At 46.6% G+C, this 21,462-nt stretch overlaps 2 protein-coding genes across 9 annotated transcripts in view; one reads left to right on the top strand and one right to left on the bottom strand.

Annotated features, from left to right (window-relative positions):
* Positions 1 to 760: 760 nt before the first annotated feature.
* LOC149331597 (seipin-like) lies at positions 761 to 8,223 on the bottom strand. Of its 2 annotated transcripts, none has more exons than XM_089556776.1 (9): positions 7,279 to 8,223; positions 7,034 to 7,109; positions 6,835 to 6,910; positions 6,530 to 6,597; positions 5,282 to 5,416; positions 5,040 to 5,137; positions 4,294 to 4,493; positions 2,476 to 2,559; positions 761 to 1,673 (listed from the first exon to the last, which is right to left on the bottom strand). In XM_089556776.1, the coding sequence occupies exons 1-9, from the start codon at positions 7,464 to 7,466 to the stop codon at positions 1,528 to 1,530; spliced, it is 1,071 nt and encodes a 356-aa protein (XP_089412902.1). In that variant the 5' UTR covers positions 7,467 to 8,223; the 3' UTR covers positions 761 to 1,527. The 2 variants fall into 2 exon arrangements, with proteins under 2 accessions (XP_089412902.1, XP_089412903.1); XM_089556777.1 differs by having other exon boundaries at positions 1,563 to 1,722; positions 7,279 to 8,220.
* LOC149331596 (poly(A) polymerase type 3-like) overlaps positions 7,837 to 21,462 on the top strand; it is a 33,167-nt gene continuing 19,541 nt past the window's right edge. For 2 of the 7 annotated variants that reach the window (XM_089556766.1, XM_089556767.1), the window contains exons 1-10: positions 8,035 to 8,272; positions 10,426 to 10,668; positions 14,029 to 14,095; positions 14,274 to 14,355; positions 14,611 to 14,720; positions 17,010 to 17,063; positions 17,414 to 18,201; positions 19,750 to 19,850; positions 20,110 to 20,179; positions 21,363 to 21,429. In XM_089556766.1, coding sequence (XP_089412892.1) covers positions 8,250 to 8,272; positions 10,426 to 10,668; positions 14,029 to 14,095; positions 14,274 to 14,355; positions 14,611 to 14,720; positions 17,010 to 17,063; positions 17,414 to 18,201; positions 19,750 to 19,850; positions 20,110 to 20,179; positions 21,363 to 21,429 — 1,605 coding nt within the window. In that variant the 5' untranslated portion in view covers positions 8,035 to 8,249. The other 5 variants (XM_089556764.1, XR_016285087.1, XR_016285086.1 and 2 more) reach the window with 5 other exon arrangements.

Below are 21,462 nucleotides of genomic sequence, written 5' to 3'. Positions count from 1 at the left end.
ATGATTGAGGTGTCCACTGACCTGGAGAGCCAGTTATGCATCTTTTCTCTCCTCAAAATCCCAAAACATCTGCTGGTTTGGAGAAGAGGAAAGGCACATAACTGCCTCAGTTTGCAGGTGGACACCTCTACCCATGCACAGTGGGATTGAGGTGTCCAATGACTGTGAGCCAGCTACACTTGCTACTCAGACACTGCTGGAAGTGCTTTCGTACTGAAATAGCTTGGACAGCACTGACTTGCTATCAGCTTATAATGACAGCCTGCACTCAGGGGTACAACACACAGGACCTTGAAAAAAGTGCTCATGGATATCCACACACTTGCGAGCCCTAGTGCAGTGTGTGTGGAAGAAAGCAGCAAGTGACTTCAATGTGGAAGGCCTGTGACTGGTCAGAACATGGAAAAAGAGTACCGACCAAAAGTAGGGAACCTACATTGAACGTCAATTTCATACTAAACATATGCCCCACACTGTAGTGCAATTTGTCTCAAACTTTACTCAAGTCCATCTCTTTTGTCATAGATAAAACAAGTCGCTCTAAGAATCTCCAAAGGTTTCTATAAAAACAGGAAGGAAATGCCAACACTGATGTAAATATACGTCCTCTAAATATGCCATAACTTCTAGTGCTATGATGTGGCATTCAACACAAGTTAAAAGTTTGTAAAACATAGCCATCACAACTCAGACAGGGCCATTTGGTCCTATCGTTGAGGCATAAGCAAGCAAATAGCTGTGACAGTATTGACTATATATATTTATATTCTAGCAACAACTATGAACCCGTAAATGTTCAATGTATGGGAAACCATTGCTGTAAGATATCTTCTATAACTATGAGCAGTCTCCGTTTATACAATAAGTGTAACCAGTGAAGTGCAGCGTGTGTGCATATATGTTGGACACAAGACACACACACATACCAGAGTATGCTCCCTTCGGATCTGTCGACGACATTTGGCTAGAACAGTGACTGAATTCACTACATGCACACTTCACGTAGCACCCAACTGCTGGATGCTTTGAAAAAGTTGGTACTTCAGTTCCGTAATATGCAGGCATTGTAGTTGACACCTGTTGCATATGGCATATATAACACCCATAATTGCATAGGGGTATGTATCAGTTCAAAGTTGCAGATTGTACAACACACGGGGCTTGCAGACTCCCACATACTAAAACACAACCACCGGAAAACAATCAGTGAGTCGCAGAGTGGTAAAATTGAATTGAGCATGCTGTCACGGCTTTTCAAAGTATTGCGAAAAGTCAGATTTCTCCAAATGTAGAACTGACGACCGCGCGCACAGACGCTTGCTCACACGGTGCGTTCACACGAAGATAAAACTTGGGCTGGCTCCAAGACGTGCCACAATGAATCCCAGAGAGGTGGAATGGATACTCCTGGAATTGTAGTAGGCAACAGTGCTGCCACGAGAAACTGGTGGCACTGGCAAGGAACTATCACAGCTGAGGCACAGCCGTCTTGCATCGTTTTGAGAGTCCTGGCAGAACTGGACAATTTCATGTCTGCGCTTGCTCCAATCTCCTCCGAGTGGCGTCGCCACTCGCGATTTGGTCATCGCCGAGAGAAGACAAGCTAGCATCGCTCCCCCTAGTTCTGGCTCCAAAGAGTTCCCGCAGCGTCTTCCCGGTCTTCTCGTCCAGCTCTGCGCGAAGGAGGTGCCTTGTCAGGTTAGTTCCACCAAGTCCAAGCATCTGCCAGTCAAAGGTAAATAATCATAGCACCTTGCAGCCAGTAGCAAGCGCTGTACAGAAGGGCCTTGCAAAAATGAGTGTCAGCCCAAAATTGTGCTTCCAATAACACCAGAGAAAGCCTAGACGTTATTAGCTTTCCCTTAGATGTTGTTCGTTCTAAACACCGAGTGGTGCAAAGTGAACCGAAATCATCTTGAGCAATTTATGACAAGGTACCAGTCGTTGTGCATATTTTTCGTTCCTTGCACAGCTCACAGAAGTGTAGTAGTTTGGATTTTTTTCATCTTGCATCTATGACAGTACGTGCACAAGTATGTGATGTATTGTTGTGTACAGTTTTAAAAATTTATAAGAGGTAGGAAAATTGATTACCATAAAACAAAAATTAGTGGCACTGAAGTATTTTTTTTTTTTAGAGTGTTGCATGCACTTCCAACAACAATGACAATGACCACACCGGACACTTCACACAGTGTTTATTCGACAAAAGGCATTTTGCATAAGGCACCTTTACCAAGCAATACACTGTCACAGCCACAGAGATACCCACGGCGATTCAACGAAACTACGTATAATTTCGTCACCGGTACTGATGTGCTGTATTGGCCTAGTTTCATCACCACAAAGTACAAAAGTAGCAGGCGACCAAGTTCAGAGGCAAAGTGCACTGTTCATGCAATGCTAAGTTCTCTTTTAAAAGCTCCCATGGCAAATGTCGCAAGTTAGAAAGAGAAAAAAAAAATGAAAACTTGCCTTTCCTCTTTCGGACTTTCTTGGCCTCCACCGTCTCCTTGACGAGATCGGGCTGGTTGCCACTAATGTCACTGGCAGTGTCATCTGGAATAAATGTGGACCATGTGAGGCCGTCAGGCAGCCGTACATGCTCCAAAACTCTAGCATATGGAAACTTTTCTAACCGGCACTTGTCTTTTCCCAAGTCAGCCTTGAGTAAATTGAGTTTTTTTTTTCGATGTACGTTTACACCTTGCAACATTTTCATTACCAACATGCCTGTGTAGCATCCATAGAGTGTAACTGATCAGACTTCATGAAATATGATTACCATGAGCACTAAATAGAAGTTCATGTATGGTATCTGGTGACAAAATGAAAGGGGGGGTTTGATTTTGTGTTGAGAACATACATCTCCCAGAGTGAGATTGGGCGCTTATACTAACACGTCACACCACAGAGAAAAGAAAGTGGGTGCTGTACTTATCACAACTGTAATCACTTCATATACCTGTTGCTACACGCGGACACTGTGGACATGAAAGCAGACTGTCAGTAAATGTTTATCATATTGCTAGTGCATCCATTTTTAGTTGCTGCATGCACAGATTTCAAAAGCTGTTAGCACCAGCCCTCAGAACTGTGAACTTAAAAAGCTAATGACCTCTAATCTACTGCAGCACTTATGAAAGTAAGAGTGTAAAACGGAGCACTTAAGTAGCTATGCAAGTCTTTATTTTTTTGCACCATGGGTGTGGTAAAAGTCTTGGATCCGGAGGTGAGCATTTGAGGAGTCTCATGTAATCAAGCTCATGAGTTCAAATCAATCTCATCACTGATGCCAGAGATTAAGTTTTATTGCACAAAACTCTGAACAAGCAAAACATGTCACACTTTATTGCAGCGAAAGTTGAACTAGAAAATAACCACTTAGGCTGCGAGGCACCAGTGAGAAATGCGCGCTTACATCATGAAAGACAATCTTGCCATTAACAATCCTGGCATAAGCAACAAAATAATTACAGAAGCTTGAAGGACTAGAAGGCAAGCCCTGAGGCTCAAACATCTCGGCAATCTCGACCACACAAAGCATGGTTGCATGCACAGGTTCCTTCAACTGTTCCATTCGCAATTTTGTACAGAGGGTATACAGCGGAAGGCGATGCAAAATGATTCACCATCCCAACAATGCCACCATTCTTTTTTATGTTTTCATTGTGTTCTTCCTGCTTACACATACAGGAAAAAGCTTATTTGTTTATTATCCTGTAAATCATAGTTGTGAAGTGTGACTACAACAAATATAAATCTCATGACCCGGAGCAACAACCTGCGTTAGTAGCTTTACAGGACCCTCAGTGGAAAAAAAACGACGTGTTGAGGGGCAATGAATAATCACCACTAATATATTTACACCACATGCCAAACGCAGTCTAGATAGAATGGGAGCACAAAAGGTGGAGATGATGAACAGCGAAAAGATTTAAGGACAAACAAGTTGGTACACTAATTCACATCTGGAAGCACAAACACCGGTGTATTACACCACATGCCAAACGCAGTCTAGATAGATTGGGAGCTCAAAAGGATGCAAGTACAAACAAGTCGGTACACTAGTTCACATCTGGAAGCACAAACACCGGTGGACCTCATTAAGCAACAATTTGTTCATACTGTCAACAACAGACACAACTAGTACATCATAACTTCACATTTACTTTGCCATGCTCCCAATCCCAGGTGACAAATGACTCACACTTATTTGCGAGCACAAGTCCCAGTCCCACTCATCTGGGTCCCACTGCAGCTCGGTGCGCTCTGGGAATGTCTGCCACGTACCTTCCACCTCGTCGGCCTGCTCCTCCAACTTTTTCGTTCCATCGCTGGGACTCTTCTTCCTGTTGCCTGAGGATCGACGTGGCTTCGGCTTGGCTGGAGCCAGGTGGTTCCAAGACAATAACGCTACCAGGCTCACGAAGAAGAAATTTGTCGACACGCCCATCACAGCTGACGTGAGTGGCCAGTTGTAGAGGAGGTACCTGGCCAGCATTGGAAGGAAGTAATATGCAGGCGAGCTTATTGATCAACAGTCGCAGTGCCACGCAGAAATGAAAGGGCAAAAGCACCACTCCAGTGAAGATTTGCCATGTTGTGCACCAACTCACTAATACTCCTTTGACCAGTCTATCATTTATCTGAGTAAGCACTATTTGCCTGAGGTGGCAACAAGATACTAGCAAAAAAGTATCTTCACCCATAAAAGATGACATGGGTTTAAGGTCCCAACTTGCTCAAGTCTACACCCTAACACAGGTAATGACATGGGCGTCTTTCATGAGAAAAGGTTTCGTTAAAGTCTTTACTTTTAAGGATTGTGACCCCCATTATGGAATGAAGTATTTAATCAGCTTTTCCTAATGAGTACAAAACGTGACAGCAAACAAAAAAATTAGTGCATTGAGGTGGGGGGCGGGGGGGCGTAGTTTTGACACAAACCTCAAATTAGTGGTCCAACATCAGAACTAATACCAGCTGAAATGGAAATATAATCAGCATTTTATGCCACTGACAAGAATTATTCTTACCTCAATCCTGTGAAGTCTGCATATATTTTCAGTGTTGCTGTGTAGACCTCAATGTGGCTATTTCGGATCATTATGCCTGCTTGAGTTGCTGGCTTTGCCTATAAGTGAACAACAACAACAAACCGTTATTTGCTACTCCATGGCCGTGTATGACGAATTAACTTCGAAACCATTAACGAGTACAAAGATAACTTCGAATAATAAGAAAACTTCGGAAAAGCGCATCACAGTGCCCAACTTACATAGTCCTCCATGTATCTTTCAAACAACAGGATTGATACGGTCTGCTTCTCTTCCGCCGACCCCAAGAGGAGCATTGGAATGTAAAACAACGTTGAGAAGAGTCTCACGAGCAGTGACTTGTACCGCAAGACACCCTGTTACATAGAGCGGCAGGAGAAAGGAATGTGACAAAGAATATTACGTCGAGTTGAAAAGTTTACCACCACATGCGAGGATGCAAAACTGGTTTTCACGCCACCCCACACAAGTGCTTGCACACATAAATGCTAGCTACACTTCGTAAGCGCTCAACTACAAAGTGAAAAACACTGAACAATGATAACACCAGACATGAGTGCAGACACAGTGACAACCCACAACCAAACAAGCAGACTGAGACCATGCACTTCAACATTAGTCAAACATCTTCAAGCCACATAGTTTGCTTTTCAGTTGCGTAGTGTGTCACCTGAGGTACTTCTGAAGCTCTAAACCTCTGTAAGGTAAACAGAACCCTTGCACTCAAAAGATTTTTCTGGAGTCTGGGGTTGTTGCATTAAACAGCTGAAAAGCAAACCATATAACCAGAAGACTTTTGAGAAAAGCTTTACACGAAGCAGCTATACAGTAGCGGGAAAAAGTCACGTTTTTCTATTATATTATTATTATTGTTATATTATATTTTTCTATTATTGGAGAATGGAAGTAGTAGTTAGTGAAATCATGCATGGCAACGCACAAAGAAGCCTATCTGCATAGACTGCCCTGCTTCTTGTCCTTGTGTATCTGTTGTTTCTGTGCTCTCCATACACTGTGATTTGCAAGGAAACAAGAGTGTTTGCACAAGGAGATAAAAGCACAGTGGAGGGGAAGGAAGCGGAAAAGTACTCAAGAAAGAAGGGCAAAATCCAGGAGATAGTGTATATGAATGAGAGAAGGCAGGCTAAGAGAGTCACGTCATGTAAACAGGAAAGGAATACAACTGACCAACTAGGCCCATGACAAGACATTGGACTGGCTATGTAATACAAAGTGTTACTGTTTGCACATACATACTGTAGAGAAACAATGACCGAGCAAGGCAAGCTGTGATTAGTATAACTGTGAACATACAAAAGTGAAAAAGGAAGACAATTGGGGAGAAAGGCCCAGTGGGCACTGAAACTCTCTTGGACGTCCCATGGACGTCTGCAGGACGTCCATTAGAGTTTTGACGTCCACTGTGACATTGGGAAAAAGGGACGAGTACCACAAGCAGCAACTCTTACCGATCTCTGCGTAGACCTCAGCACCTCTCCATCTTCACTGATCATGTCAAGTCGGACCGTGAACATACCTGCGCATGTGAGGCCAGGAAGAGTGGGAAAGTATTTCCACCGGCCTTTGGCCATGGCAGTATCATACACAACCTTTTTTTTTTTTCGTCTCCTCGAAAAAGCACTCGAAGAAACCTTCGCCTCCGTTTACAAGACGATAGGATGCATGAGCCTCGATAAGAGGGCCGTCTGCTCTTGCTGTTGCTAACTATAGCGACGGACAAATAAAAGGAAAGCTACAGCGATGAAATCCTCACCTATCCTTTGATTGGCCTCGGACTCCGGCATTTCAAGTTCCAGGTATATTTTGTACCTCTGACCCCTGGCCAGGTACTGCAACGACAACGCAGCGACAGATCCGGTCACAGCGGAATTTGAAACCCGCGTCCAGGTCGCGATAACGGCGGGTGTAATGCATATCCGTGCAGCGCACTTATATTGCATGTCGTCACTTACGTCGTCCTGCCCCGGTCTCACGATGGTCACGTTGGCCATCGGGTAGTCGCAAAAGCCGCCTGGACATGCTTTAGACCTGTAAGGAGCGTTCAAGACGCCGTCGAAACGGCGACGCGTCAGTGACCCTGATCAATCACACTTCCGAAACCAAGGCCCGAGCTGAAACAGCTGTAAAGTACGATTCCGAGCACTTCCAAGGTTGCGCTGGCCGCATTAGGAAAGAGAGAACTCAGCGCCAAACTCACTCGAAATGCAGGTGCACCGGGAATACATGCGACGACTTTGGGATGTAGTTCCAGTAGAAAACGCCGTAGAGAAGTATGGATGTCCATGTTATCACTGAGAACAGCAGAGCCACGAAGAACGAATGGGACGCGAGCTGTCGGACGCCACCGAACACGGTGAGCGGCAGCTTGAGCAGCGCGAAGATCATGCCGCGGTCGCTTCGCTCGAGGAAACTAAAATGACAATATGCGACCGCCTACCGCCCGGCGATCATAGCCACCAAGGCCGATAACGCACCGCACAGATTGCACGTGTGTTTGTTTGGGTACTGCTCAGGTGGAGGTAGTGGAGTAGTGATTGATCGTGTCGTTGAGTTGCGTAGCGGTCAAAATGCGAACTACGGAAAAAGAAAAATAATAATAATAATAATACGCCAAGTTTTCCATTCACTACAACCTGCGCACGGGGCATGAACAGCTGCAAATGCGTCGTCTTTATCCATCAATACAAATAAACGATAACGACACTGACAACGCAGCTTCGGACTCCTGGCGGGTGATAGAGGCAACCGAGTTCCTCGCCTTCCACTTCCGCTACTGGACGTCGCTGCATTACATAAGTCCACAGCAGACGGTCTGAATTGTATTTTGTGGTGACTGCGGTTTAATGCCGTATTTTCCCTCATGAAGTTCTTTTCGCGGCTAAAGAGCAGCAGGGGATAACCGCGACTGCGCCCGCGACCGCCAGGATGTCGAGGTGAGTGGCGCAGAAGCGCAGTTCGCGACGCGGTGTTCGCTCGGTGCGTCGGCCGAGCAGTCACGGCGGTTAGGCCTAGCGCGTGGACAATAACACTTCGCTGGACGTGCTTGAGAACGCGCGGCTGCAGACACTGCTCCGCTCCTTCCGAGACGCCGCCATCTGAGCCGCCGAAACGCCGACAGGGCATCTAGCGTCGCCCAGCGCGTCCGTAGCCGAGCAGCGAGCGCGAACAATGGTCCTCTTCGAGAACTCCCGGTAGGCCTATCACCTTTTGGACACCTCCATTCTTATTCGAAAACGCGCTGACCGCGCGACGGCGCATTTCGAGCGTCTCGCCGAAAGCCGTTGGCCCCCGATGCTGGTGCTTTGCGTTTCGCTTGCGTTAAACGTTCACTCGCGTCACTTATTCAAGCGGCGTGCGCCTGTTTTGAAATATCCTCGCACGGCGCATGTTCCAAGCGAAACTAGCACCCGTCAACGACGAAATTTCCGAGAAGGTCGTTTTACGCAACGCCGCTACGGCGAATTCCCCCGTTCGTTTATTATCGCCGCCGCTTTTTTTTTTCTTTTGGTTTGCGTAGTTGTCAGCGACTTCACGGACTTGCTGCGAAGCAACCTGCTTTGTCGGCGCGAACGTCTGCCTCCGCGGTCGCCGACTGCGTCGGTAGCAACTACGAACTAGTGTTCGTGCAGTCTAAACAAAAGCCAACACAGCCGCCGTCGAAATAGCAGCGTCTGCGCAGTTTTTTTGCTGATTGTTCTTCAGAGCAGGGCTACAACCTGCCGCGACCGCGGTTAACCCGAGGCGAGTTCTTTTTCTTTGGGCGTTTAGCGAGGAACGCTTATCGCCGCGTAGTTGTCAGCGTACGCCCGTCGGCAGGCGTGCGTCAGAACGCCGTTTCTTGGAGAGAACGAAGACGCGTGAAAAAAAAAAAAAAGTTGACAAAGCAAAAACGTCGGTCGCGTGAGATCGAGTCGATTGGCGTCCCGCGTTCCATCGTAGTGTGATACTACGCGCATTCTTCCTCGCGTTGTGCTGTGCCGAATGAATGACGTCGCTTCCCGCCACTGTGCGCCGTCGTCTAGCGCAACCACTGCGGGTGATGATTCAGGGTGCGCGAAGAACCCGCTCCGATATCTTCGTCACGTGTTGCCGATTGGAGATCATCGAGGGGATTTTAAATCTGACGCGGGACTTTGGGAGAAAATTGAGCTGGGTTTCGTTAGTTAGCACGGGCCCTGTGTCGCTCCGCTGTGCGAAACGGAGACTTTGGCGAGTTCTCCGCCCCATAAAAAGTAACGTAAAAGTGATTTTCATTACTTTTTGGAAGTAGTTTTAATGTAATGTCATTTCTTTTTGAGAGCAATAACTTGTAATGTTATTTAATTACTTTTCAAAACTAATTTTGCCATGTATGGGACACCCTTACGTTCAGGGTAGCCAACTGAAACGGTTTTGTCAGGTGGCGGGCATAAACAGAGTGAACGTAAACACAAGCTGAAGGAAATTAAGAAAACTCCATGCTGAATGCGTCTCCTAGATTCCTTTCGCAAACTCTGTGGGGCGCAGGCCATTTCTAGACTCCTTGCAGGTAATCTCTCGTCTGTCGGTTTCTGTCTGTCCTTCTTGCCACTTCAGACTACAGCTAGACAAAACAGAGACAGGGGGATTAGCTGGGCAGAGCTTATTTGGTTTTCCTACGTCGGGGGAGAGGAATGAACGAAGCTAGTGGGAAGGAAGGTTCATTCTTGAATTGAGTATGTCCGTGCAGTCCTTTGGTGTACGAGAACTGTGCTCCGTTTCATACATAACCTAAAACGCTTCCAATGCTCCATGGAGCGACCCTTCGCGCTGGCTATGTCTTTGCCTGAAAAAGTTCTCCATCGTACTGCTGTACATCGTTTTACCTCTTGCCATATTTTCAACCTGCCCCTTACCAAGACCTTAAAAAGTTGGTGACGTGGGGGAATGAAACACAGTGAGTACGTCTAACTGCTGCGACCCCATGCATACCCATGAAGTGGTTTGCCATGTTTATTGCAATCGGAGAGTTCAGTAACTCTACTCCTGGCTGCCTGGTCCATGGTTTGCAGTGCCGAGCATGTTAATTTATACTGCTCCATGCTTTCGTCAAAACCCTCGCTGAGGTTTCGAGAACTACTAGTGAGATAGAGCAGAGTCATGTTTCTTGGGCGCAATTCTTAGCCTATCTTCCTTACCGTTGCACGTTAAGTATGAAAGGGAGTGTAAGGATGCCCACAGTGGCACTTTGCACTGAAAGTTTCCTATTGAGAGAAGCCTGTTTGCTCTCTGTTGGCCGCTTAGTATTCTTGCAAGTTTGGCAAGCTGTGGCTGGTAAAAGCTGCCGAGCGGAAAGGACTAGAGGGATGTTGTTCCCCCACTGCAGCTTCCCCGCGGCGGGTGGTCGCGGGGACCCGTTGGGTGGCGGTGGCGGCGGGGGAACCAGTGCCCTGCTGCAGCAGCAGCAGCAGCCGCAGCTGGGGCCGGGCATGGCGGACAAGACGCTGGGCATGACCTCGGCGATCAGCACGGCTCCGCCCAAGGCGAGCGACCTGCAGCGCACCAAGGAGCTGGAGGAGACCCTGCGTCAGTTCGGCCTGTTCGAGTCCGAGCAGGAGCTTGCCCACAGGTGACCTCCTCGCTTTCTCTCTCTGCCTGTGATGCTTCTGCTTTTCTGAAAACTGCATCGTTGGTTGAGGGTCTGGTTTTAGACCACCGTGGGGCGGGATGTGTTCGTTGACAAGGGTCATAGAGGTAAAAATTTCTCTGGCTACACCATAGAGTTTCTTACTATTACCTAGAGGGAAGGCTGGCAGCCCGTCTATGGGAGTTTGCATGGAGACCCCTCGAGACCACTTCAGCCACCATGGGCGCTCAAAGCATCGTGGGGCAGTGAGCTACCGACTGCAGAACTTCAACTTTTTTCCAAAAAATAATGCAAAAATAAACGCTATTCGATAATCAAGAATGTCCTAACATTCAATATCCTCTATGCAAATTGCAACAAACGAGCAGAAAAGCATTTAAGTGTAAAGTTCGCCCAAAATAAGGCATGGCTAGCTCTCCTATTGGCCAAGCAATGAATACTACAAAAACTAATATTTCGTAATTAACAGGCGCACTTTTAAAACTAAATATGGTTTCAAAAAAAATGTTGTTGCTCAAACACTATAAGAGGTTTTTAATGGCATTTCTGAAAAGTAAAGCCTTTTATTGCGTCGTGTGTCGTCGCGTTTTCACTACTATGGGTTTTGCACACTGCGTTCGTGCGAAAGTCGTCTGCGCACACACGAACAGCGTTTGCGGAATGAAACGTCTTAGTAGTGCCACTCCGTGCTCCCCAAAAATTACGACTGTGCCGCAACAAGTAGCTCACCGCCCCATGATGCTTTGAGCGTCCATGGTGGCTGAAGTGCAGCGCCGCCAGCTTTCCCTCTAGGTAATAGTAAGAAACTCTATGGGCTACACGGATGTATCAGTGCGTTGTCATGTTTCATGTCAGCATAATTTTGGTCTTGCGTTATTACCCACTGCATCGCTGGGAAGGCGAGAACAAAGCACAGCAAGTTTCTTTGGAAGCATGCAACGAGGTTTCTGCAGGACAGATATTCGTAAACGTCAGCACCGCAGGCAAGAACAGAGCTCTCACAACAGTCGGAGCCTTTATGATGCCGCAGATGGTTTGTACCTCTCAGGGCCAGATGTATACCCTGCATATATAATTGAATGTACTGGGCTCGTGGCATTCACTGTACGTGCCAGCCTAAACATGCTGACTGGTATTAATATGCTTAGGTTTCTATATCAAGCGTCATCCAAAAAAATGAAAGGGTCGTCAAAAGTAATCGTTTGAGAACACTTGGACGCATTACTGTGCCAACCTGGACATGTTTTACTTTGAGGAATTGTAAGCTAATATGGGAAGAAAAGTTCTGTGGCTTAGGGGGACCTTTCTAGTTTCTTTCCTTTTTCTCTAAGAAGTTTCTAAACTGAAAATTTTTGACCGTGTATACTCTAGCGGTTATGTGAGAAAATAGTTAACCTGTGTGCACCACAGTTGCAAACTGCTATGTTTTTTCTTATTCTGGTGGTATCATGAGGGCAGTGAGAACTGCTGTGCTTTGGCTGTCGGAAAATGTTGGCCCTCACATTCTGTGAGTGGCATGTGGTAACTCGATGCAAGTGGAATTTATCGACAATGATTCAGTCAGGGGCCCGTTCGTTTTGCCCTTTCAGCTTGGCACCTCAGCTTTAGCTTGGTTTACTGAAATGTCCTGATGCACCTGGAGTATCATGCACTGGGCTATCAAAACTCTGGTCCGCTAGAGTGGGTGTTTAGTAACTGGAGCAGTGTGTTTGTGCTCGAAAATGCATGCGCACACTGGAGCTTGCTTTGGGGTTCTAACTCTTCTAGTCGGAAGCCGCCGCGGTGGCTCAGCGGTTATGGTGCTCGGCTGCTGACCCAAAAGACGCGGGTTCGATCCCGGCCGCGGCGACTGAATTTCTATGAAGGCGAAATTCTAGAGGCCAGTGTGCTGTGCGATGTCGGTGCACATTAAAGAACCCCAGGTGGTGGAAATTTCCGGAGCCCTCCACTACGGCGTCTCTCATAGCCGGAGTCGCTTTGGGACGTTAAACCCCCATAAACCAAACCAACCAAACCATCTTCTAGTCTTTTACGCGGAGGAGGTATGATGGATGTTTTGTTTTATGCATGAGCGCGTAAGCATTTATACATGGAGTGCGAGCTCAATTTCAGTGCGGAATACATGAAAGGAATTATGGCCATGGCTGTACGACTCACTTGCACATCGGTCATTTATCAGAGGGAAGCGAGAATCATTGTTGTGCAGTTCCGAGTGAGCAAGAAAGGGAACACATTACAAAATATGCACCTGCATGTTTGGGGAAATTAATGAACAAACTGGACTTTGAGTACAATGTGGTCCACTATGGGAGAAAAAAGCACTAGCACGTTGGCTTTGCAGAGAGTCGTGCAAGTTGGCAGTATTTGAATGCACCCAGACGTCTCTCCTCTTGCTCCATCCATAAGTGGGCTGCCCACAAAGGTTGTGCTTGAAGAGAACGGTTTTGTTTAAACGTTCAGGAGTAGAGGAAATCCTTGAAAGCATCATCTAGGCGCGAGTATGGTGGCATAACTGGGAACCTGTGCATTTTGCAAGCCAGTGTGGCCGTGTTGTCAGGTAGTGGTGACGGCTAGGAAGACAGTTAAAGGGCTTTCACACAAAACTCTTAACTAGGCTGACTTGCACCCACAAAGAACTATTGGCAGTATTGGTCCAAACATACAGCTTCTTTGTCCACCATGGCTTGGCAGCTTTGCCTGCATTTCTGAGTGTGAGAAAGGAAAGCACCCTTCTTGCAGGGGGGTTTGTTCAGATGCTAATGCATGTAAACAGCACAAGAAATGGGGTGACCATGGTTTATGAACGCATTCTGAAAATAAATGGCAGTTCTGTGAAATCATCTCCAGCAACACTTTATAAAAGTATTGAAGAAATGAGGATTTGTAAGTTGGGCTTTGCATTAAAAATTGCGCAAGTCAATCTGAAGGCACGTCTTATGAAACCTTACCACTGCCGCTGTATTCCACCACTTGTCCACATCTCAGTAAAATTTTACATATTTTAAGTGCATTGTTTTTTATTATTATTATGGAAGTGTTTGTCATATCATTGTTTAGTCTCCAGTGTGCCTTTCACAGTACCACTTCGAGCTTTGGTTGATAGATGGCGCCACACTGTTTTGCATTTCTTGAAGTGGTAACTACGGTGCACTAAAACTGTAGGTGCTATGCTAAAACTGATGGGCACTAAAATTTACTGTACTAAATTTTCCTTTTGCACCGAAAAAAAAAAGTTTTTTGAAATTCTGTTGTCGGTCTCTTCAAGCTGTTCTAACCAGAATTCAAGACCACCTGCTTGTGTGCAATTGTTAATGCGGGGGCTCTTGGGTTTTTGTCTTCTAGAATGGACGTGCTGTCAAAAATCAACCAGCTGGTGAAACAGTGGATCTATGATGTCAGCGTCAAAAAGGTGAGCTGCTGGAGCACGTCAAAGCTTCCTCTACACTTGGCTTTTCCTGCCTCCAATTTGGGATTCGCATGTCTCCTCAACTTCCACATAAATGCAGGCACCCCTGTTTAATACTCTGCAACCAGAGTGACTGTTCTTACTTGCGGTGCTTACTCCCTGAACGCTTATCCTTGCGCAGAACATGCCAGCGAGCGTAGCCGAGAATGTGGGCGGAAAGATCTACACATTCGGGTCGTACCGGCTTGGAGTCCACACTAAAGGTAAGCCCTTGGCTTCACCCTTGTCTGATAGCTCTGTGATCTTGCAGCTAGGTTACTTGAGTTGAGGGCTTGCGCATTTTGTTCTTTTTGGTTCGAAGTCTACCGAGAAGTCGTCGGGGATTGTGGAATGGTTTGAATGCCCATGTCTTTTGTGGTGTTTCAATGGGGCTGACGTATTCCCCCGGGGTCCACGTGTCTTTCGTGTGACCTTTGAGTGTCGCTCTGATGTTTCCCCTGCCTGCATCCTCTCAATAGGAGCTGATATCGACACCCTGTGCGTAGCACCCCGCCACATTGAGCGGAGCGACTTCTTCAGCTCCTTTGTGGAGCTCCTTCGGCAGCAGGAAGAGGTGAAGGACCTCAGGGTGAGTCATTGCTCCTCTTGTCGCCCATGCCAGGCCACCTCCAAATAGTCATCATTACCTGTGCTCAATCAAGTTGAGCTTCAGTAGGCCGTGAACGTGGCCGCACTGCCCTGGTCGTTTTATGATGGCCTTCAGTGGTCCATCGAACGCAGCACAACCACTCATCACGAACCCGTGGCCACATCATCTTTGCGGCTCTGTGCTGAAGCTCTGTAAGGATGGAAAATGGTAATGGGAAGCAGGCACATCATTAAGGGGGGCGTGGGCCTTGCGGAAAAAAAATCGAAAAAGTCTTTTATCCATATCCAACTGCAGAGTGGGGCTGGAAAGGTCTGTTACTACTGCAGGTTCTTCCTACCTCATCTAGGTCATGTAGCAACACATGATGTAGGGCTGATACTTGCAGCAGCTACGATGACTTTCCTTTTAAGGGGGGACGAGGGTCTTAGTTCTACTTTTTTATTTGTGGCTAGAATCTCATGAAATTTTGCACACAGGTGCGTTTTTCTCTTCTGATTCCAAATATGTAATCATAATTGAGCTGGTGGTCTTAGATCTCACAAAGTCTAGAATGTAATTAGTTATTTCTTACGCAGCTTTAATGAACTTTCTCGTTGCATTCTGTTGCTTTTATTTACATGAATTCATAGCCAGAGAGTTCTCATACCCGATGACATTCTTCGTTTTTCTCTAAAGGCATGTCATCCTGATATACTATGTCGAGAGTAAAAGGTTGCAGTATTTTACACTGCAACTCGTTAAGCTAATTGTAAATTGCTATTTATACGTGGCCTAAACAAAAAAAGTAAGAATGTCATCGGGTATGGGAATTTGCTGGCTATCAATTCATGTAATTAAAAGCAACAAAATCCAATGAGAAAGTTCAATAAAGCTGCGTTCTTAATTACCTAATTACACTCTAGAATTTAAAGGGGCCCAGAAACACAATCTTAGTTAACTGTTTTGCCTGTTGATTGCATACAGTGAGTTATTATTAGCGTCGGTAACACCGCGTATATTCCGTTTTTTAATATTTTAATGTCCCCCCAAAAACAACTTCATGGCTCTGATGGTGTCGCCACACAGTGGCGGGTTTTTAGCAGCGGATATGACATCACCTGGCGCGAGCTTGATGACCGGACAAACAGTAAATATACTGCAAATTGTGTGAATAAATGGAGAAACATTTTGTCACCTGTCTGCGTTTTATATTATATCAACAAAGACAATTTGTTTGTCTTAGATAAAAGCCCTGCAAGGCAAGTAAAATAAAAATACACCACCAGGGGCGCTCTGGCATGGAAACAACGCTGCCAGTCTCACAGAGAGCAGGCAACCATGGAGTACAAACTTCCGCGACGTGCTCTGGCTGGCTGTTTTGATTGGTTGCGCCAGGTGGCGTCATTGGGAGAGCGAAATAGGAGTGGGAAGCCCCGCCAAAATCGAGTTGAGGGCAGCGTTTTGTTTGCTTGTATTTTGAAATTTCTTCACTGAATAACTCCCGTTCCTGTGCATCGATTCCTGTAATTCTTTTTAAGTCAGCATCTGTGTGACATAAAGAACCCACCTGAAGTATAGCCGGTATTCCCCCAGGCAGTGTTTCGCAGCCCCTTTAAGATAACTTTTGATCTAAGACCTCCAGCTCAATTATCACTGCATTCTTGAAATCAGAAGAGAAAAACACATCTGTGTGCAAAATTTCATCAGATTCTAGCCACAAATAAAAAGGTCAGTTTTAAGACCCTCGTCCCCCCTTAAAAGCAGCCGAGTATTGCTTTTCGTGGTTCCGACATCGTGCGAGTGCGATTGTCCTGCTTGCGGTAGCGTGGGAAAATGTACAGCCTTTGTGGTAATACTAACCTTAAAGAACTGCTTCATTAAGAACATGAAATACAGTCAGCAAATCGAGCTTTTTCATTGGAGTTTGACCTGCTCGTTTTTATTAACCAAGCTCCTTCCAAACAAAGGACGCTCTTTCCTTGATATATCTAAAAGTATCTGCACGAGGAAAACATTTGCAGTTTTGGAATGAGCACATGAAAATCCACTGACATAGAAATTTAGTGTAAACTGCTGTGGTGTGTGCTACTGTTTCCATGCCATTTCCTTATAGACTGTGGTCTCACAGGTACTGACTACAGACTACAAGTGTCTGCACTTGGAACTTTCCAGTCGTGAACTTGATTGCCCTCACACTGCGGTTTATGCAGCTGCTGCATAGACCAGTTCACTATCTGTTGGTGTTTTGTCCTCCTCCTGTGTGCTTAGCCATCTTGGTCTCTCTTGCAGGCTGTTGAAGAGGCCTTTGTTCCGGTCATCAAGATGACTTTCGATGGAATTGAGGTATTGTAATCTTTCTTTTCTGTGTTCTGTGCGTAGGTCCTAGTACTTGCGCTATGCTTGTATAGCAGTACCATAGCTGTAGCTTAGGTGTTATGAAAAACTTCCACGCATTGCATTTAGGCACAAAATGCAGCTGCTTAAGATTGTGGTAATGGTGAGAAATGGCGAACCTTGTGCGTGTCAGTGAGAGTGTCCACTACGGAGAAGTTCAGTAACGAGTGCAATGCCCTGCTGGAAGTGTGAGCTGTCGTCGCTGCTGACTGCATCATGGTAGCTTTCCTGGCGTTGTGCTTGGAGCTCTGTTGGCAGAGCGAAACCCGTGACGTGATGCTTTCCCACGCGTGCTGCAGCTGGACATGCTGTTTGCGCGGCTGGCTCTGAAAGACATTCCGGAGGACCAGGACCTACGAGACGTGAACATCCTCAAGAACCTGGACCACAAGTGCGTGCGTAGCCTCAACGGCTGCCGCGTGACCGACGAGATCCTGCACCTGGTGCCCAACCGGGAGACGTTCCGCCTCTCGCTGCGGGCCATCAAGCTGTGGGCCAAGCGGCACGGGGTCTACTCCAACGTGCTGGGCTACCTGGGAGGAGTGTCGTGGGCGATGCTGGTGGCGAGGACCTGCCAACTGTACCCCAACGCGGCTGCGGCCACGCTGGTGCACAAGTTCTTCCTCGTCTTCTCCCAGTGGCCCTGGCCCAAGCCCGTTCTGCTCAAGCAGCCCGACGAGAGCCGGCTGGGCTTCCCCGTCTGGGACCCGAGGGTGAACGTGGCCGACCGCTTCCACCTGATGCCCATCATCACGCCCGCCTACCCGCAGCAGAACTCGACCTTCAACGTGTCCGTCTCCACCCTGACCATCATGCGGCAGGAGTTCAAGCAGGGGCTGGCCATCACGGACGAGATCATGCTGCGGCGCAGCGACTGGATGAAGCTCTTCGAGCCGCCCAACTTCTTTGGCAAGTACAAGCACTTCATCGTGCTCATGGCGAGCACCCTGTCCAAGGAGCACCACCTGGAGTGGTACGGCCTGGTGGAGTCCAAGATCCGCATCCTCATCTCCAACCTGGAGCGCCACCCATACATTGCCCTGGCACATGTCAACCCGGAGTCCTTCCTGCCCTGCGAGCCTGATGGGTGAGTCTCGTTTGGATGTGACACTGCAGGGGCCCTGTGTTGCAGGAAAGCCGGGGCTGGCATGACGAGAAAGTCTGGACTGGTTGAAAAGGTTGAGTTTCAAGCGGAATTAAGTTAACCACAGTTGATTAGTGGAAGTGCGGCACTATATTTTGCATGAAGCCTGAAAAACTAGTAATGTCCCACCCCTGATGTATTGGTGCTTGATGCACTGTCGGATGACGTTTGCTTCCTGAGTAAAGGCTGCAGGTTGCTTTCTGGAACAGTAGTCCATTTGTAGTGTTGAAGTGTAGCACGTAGCTTGTTAATTGGGCTCCTGTTAATTTGGAAAACGTTATTCTATATGGCATGCAACTCTCTTTAATGTGAAGAAATTTGGCTGCGCTTTGGTTAATCTGAGAGGCAGCAGAGCTCACATATTCACAGAAGCTCCGGAGATGGAGTGATGACGATGGTGATTGAATGGCTGAGAAGTCTCCCCACATTAGCACAAGTGGTGCTGTATCCAATAGAATAGAAAGATGCCGCTATTGTCAGTATGGTCATCAGTCAAGGTGGTGTGTAGTATGCATTTTTGTTTTGTGCTGCACCCTGCCATTTTCCTCTTTTTTTTTGGCATTTGCTTTTACTGTGCTGGCAGCTATGCTATTGTGGAGCCTGTAGTCATTGCATGGAATCTCGGTGATATGAGTATCGTTGAGTCGTGAAAAATATTCATATCGTGCAAAATCGTACTACCCAAAATGAGCGAAATGCATATGTAGAAGCATGGGAAATACATTCACACTGATCTGTTTATGCTGGTGGGATTTATGACAGCGCATACCAACTTGCAGTGTGCAACGACAGTGACATCGTCGATGCACGCCACTGCTCGCTGCCCGCGGTGCGTATCAGAGTCCGCAGCGTGCAGGCTGTGCTTAGCGGTTGAGACAAGTACGCTCACGACTCTCCAGCGTTGTCATCCGTAGGGTTGCGGAAGGGTGTTCAGATCAACTGAAATAGTGCACATGAACTATGCGCTCCAGGCAAGAAATTTCACGGATTCATATCATTCTGAAATTTGTACCAGCAGTGATAGTATCATTGAGATTCTACTGTGCATTTTGTGTGTGTGTGTGTGTGTGTGTGTGTGTGTGTGTGTGTGTGTGTGTGTGTGTGTGTGTGTGTGAGAGAGAGAGAGAGAGAGCATTTTTGGTTTCAGGGTTGTGCAGGTGTGGGGAGGGAAGTTGCTGATGCCCCGAGTGACCTAAAGGACATGTGTTGGTTCATCTGACAGTGTGCGCTTTCTTCTGCATTTAGTGGAACTGCAAAAAAAGTTATTTCCACACAAATTTGTGGTCGTAGCGCTATTAACTTTCAAGGTATGCTGATTCAAGGTATCTGAATTGATGGGGTTTGACTGTACTTTACTTGCCTGTACCTATACAGGGCAAGGGTTCTAACACTGAAAATAATCTGTTGGAAGTAATTTCGGAAGTAATTTAGTTGCATTGAGAGGAAGTGGCATGCAATCTCGACACCCGGCCATTGTATGCACGCATGCAGGGACAAGTTCCAGTCCATGTGGTTCATTGGCCTGCAGTTCAACAAGACGGAGCACGTCAACGTGGATCTCACCTACGACACACGGTCATTTGTCGACACTGGTGCGTACCTGGTTCCTCTCGCTCACCTTCCAACTTGGTCAAGAGGTTGAGTTGAACGATTTTCGGGCTGCTCTGTAAGTGTTCTGGAGATCTTTTGATTCCAGTAGAGGAAGGCGTGTTGGTTTGAGAATTGCGTTGAAAGGTGGCACTCCTCTGTGGCGCGACATTGTTCTTGTCCTTTTTCCTGCTGTGTGTGTGTGCTTTCGTTTGCTTGAGCTTCCGCAACATGTCTGACCAACATCTCTGTCTGTCCGTGCAGTGAAGAGGCAAGCGACGGCCATCAACATTCTCAAGCAGGACATGGAAGTGGACATCAAATACGTCAGGCGGTACGTCTGCTCAACAGTAGTGGCATTTAGACATGAATTGTGGTAGGAACATCACTGCACAGTAAATAAACAAATCGCTGTGAGCTCACTTTGCTGTGTCGTAGTGTAGTGCCCAGTGTATGAGTGTTGAAGTCACGTGCCGACCGAAGTATCCTGACCCAGCCTCGTTAGGCTTTCTTTGACCAAGCTACGTTTGTTCTGATAAAATTGTCATTGTTACAATATCCCGGTCAGATGGTTTCGGTTCTGGCCACGTTTCAATGAAGGCAGAACTCAAAAGGCGCCAGTGATCCGTGCAGTGCCAATGTGTGTTAAAGAATCCCCAAGTGGTCCAAATGAATCCAGAGTCCTCCACTGCAGTGCCCCTTATGACACTTGGGATATTACACGCCACAGGTGTTAATGGGGGACACTGGTCTTATACCTCTTTTCCTTACTTTTAGTCCAATCCTGATGAAACTGTACCACCTCGCTCAGTTTTTTATACTGATTTCAGCAATAAAATTACCTTTCACATAAATTAGTCGGTTCCCAAGATAATTTTAATTAGCCATTCATTAGTACCTCGGTGAAAAAAAACTGCTCAATAAAAAATCATTTTTAATCCATGGCTACATAGTATGGTGATTAAAGAGTGCAATAATCAAAACCATTTTTACTTATTACCCTCATTAGTAATTTTACAGCACTTGGAATATCAACGTTCAAGGTGTGAATGTAATGCATCGATAAACTTTGCGAAGTTATAAATTTTTGAAGTGTGATTGAACAAACCTGCTTCGATTATTGCACACACTGTGTCTTCAGCTTCCCTTAGCAAACAATATGAAATCTCTGTCTGTCCTAGATGTTGGGATATCAACGTACTAAGACAGCCAGATGTCCAAAATTTTCATGCCATTAAATTGTCTGCTCCAGCATAAATTCAGCCCACACGATGATCTGAATTTAATATTATGGTAAAAATGCTGGTTTCTTAAGGGAAAAAAATGGTACGGTTGGAAAATAGTAGCTGCAGATTCCACAAATCTCATTTTTTGAAAATCGATTTTTTGGTCATTTTTTGGTCTCAAAGACGAGTGTCCCCCCTTAACCTTGTGGATTAGAGGCCGCTTTGTGCTAGGCTTGGTGTTTGCGACGTCAGCTTGACTGGTGTGTGTTGTCCTTGTGGTGCCCCCTGCAGGAGAGAGCTTGTGAAGTACCTACCTCAGTCAGTGCTCAACCGGTCCAAGAAGAAGGGAAACAAGTCGGTGAGTGGATTGCTCTCTGGATTGTTCTCTGTG

Source organism: Amblyomma mixtum, chromosome 8, assembly GCF_055824585.1.
Source record: "Amblyomma mixtum isolate Tamu chromosome 8, ASM5582458v1, whole genome shotgun sequence".
Classification (NCBI taxonomy): Eukaryota; Metazoa; Arthropoda; class Arachnida; order Ixodida; family Ixodidae; genus Amblyomma; species Amblyomma mixtum.
Note: the sequence above shows the minus strand (reverse complement) of the source record. Positions and strands in the feature narration are given on the sequence as shown.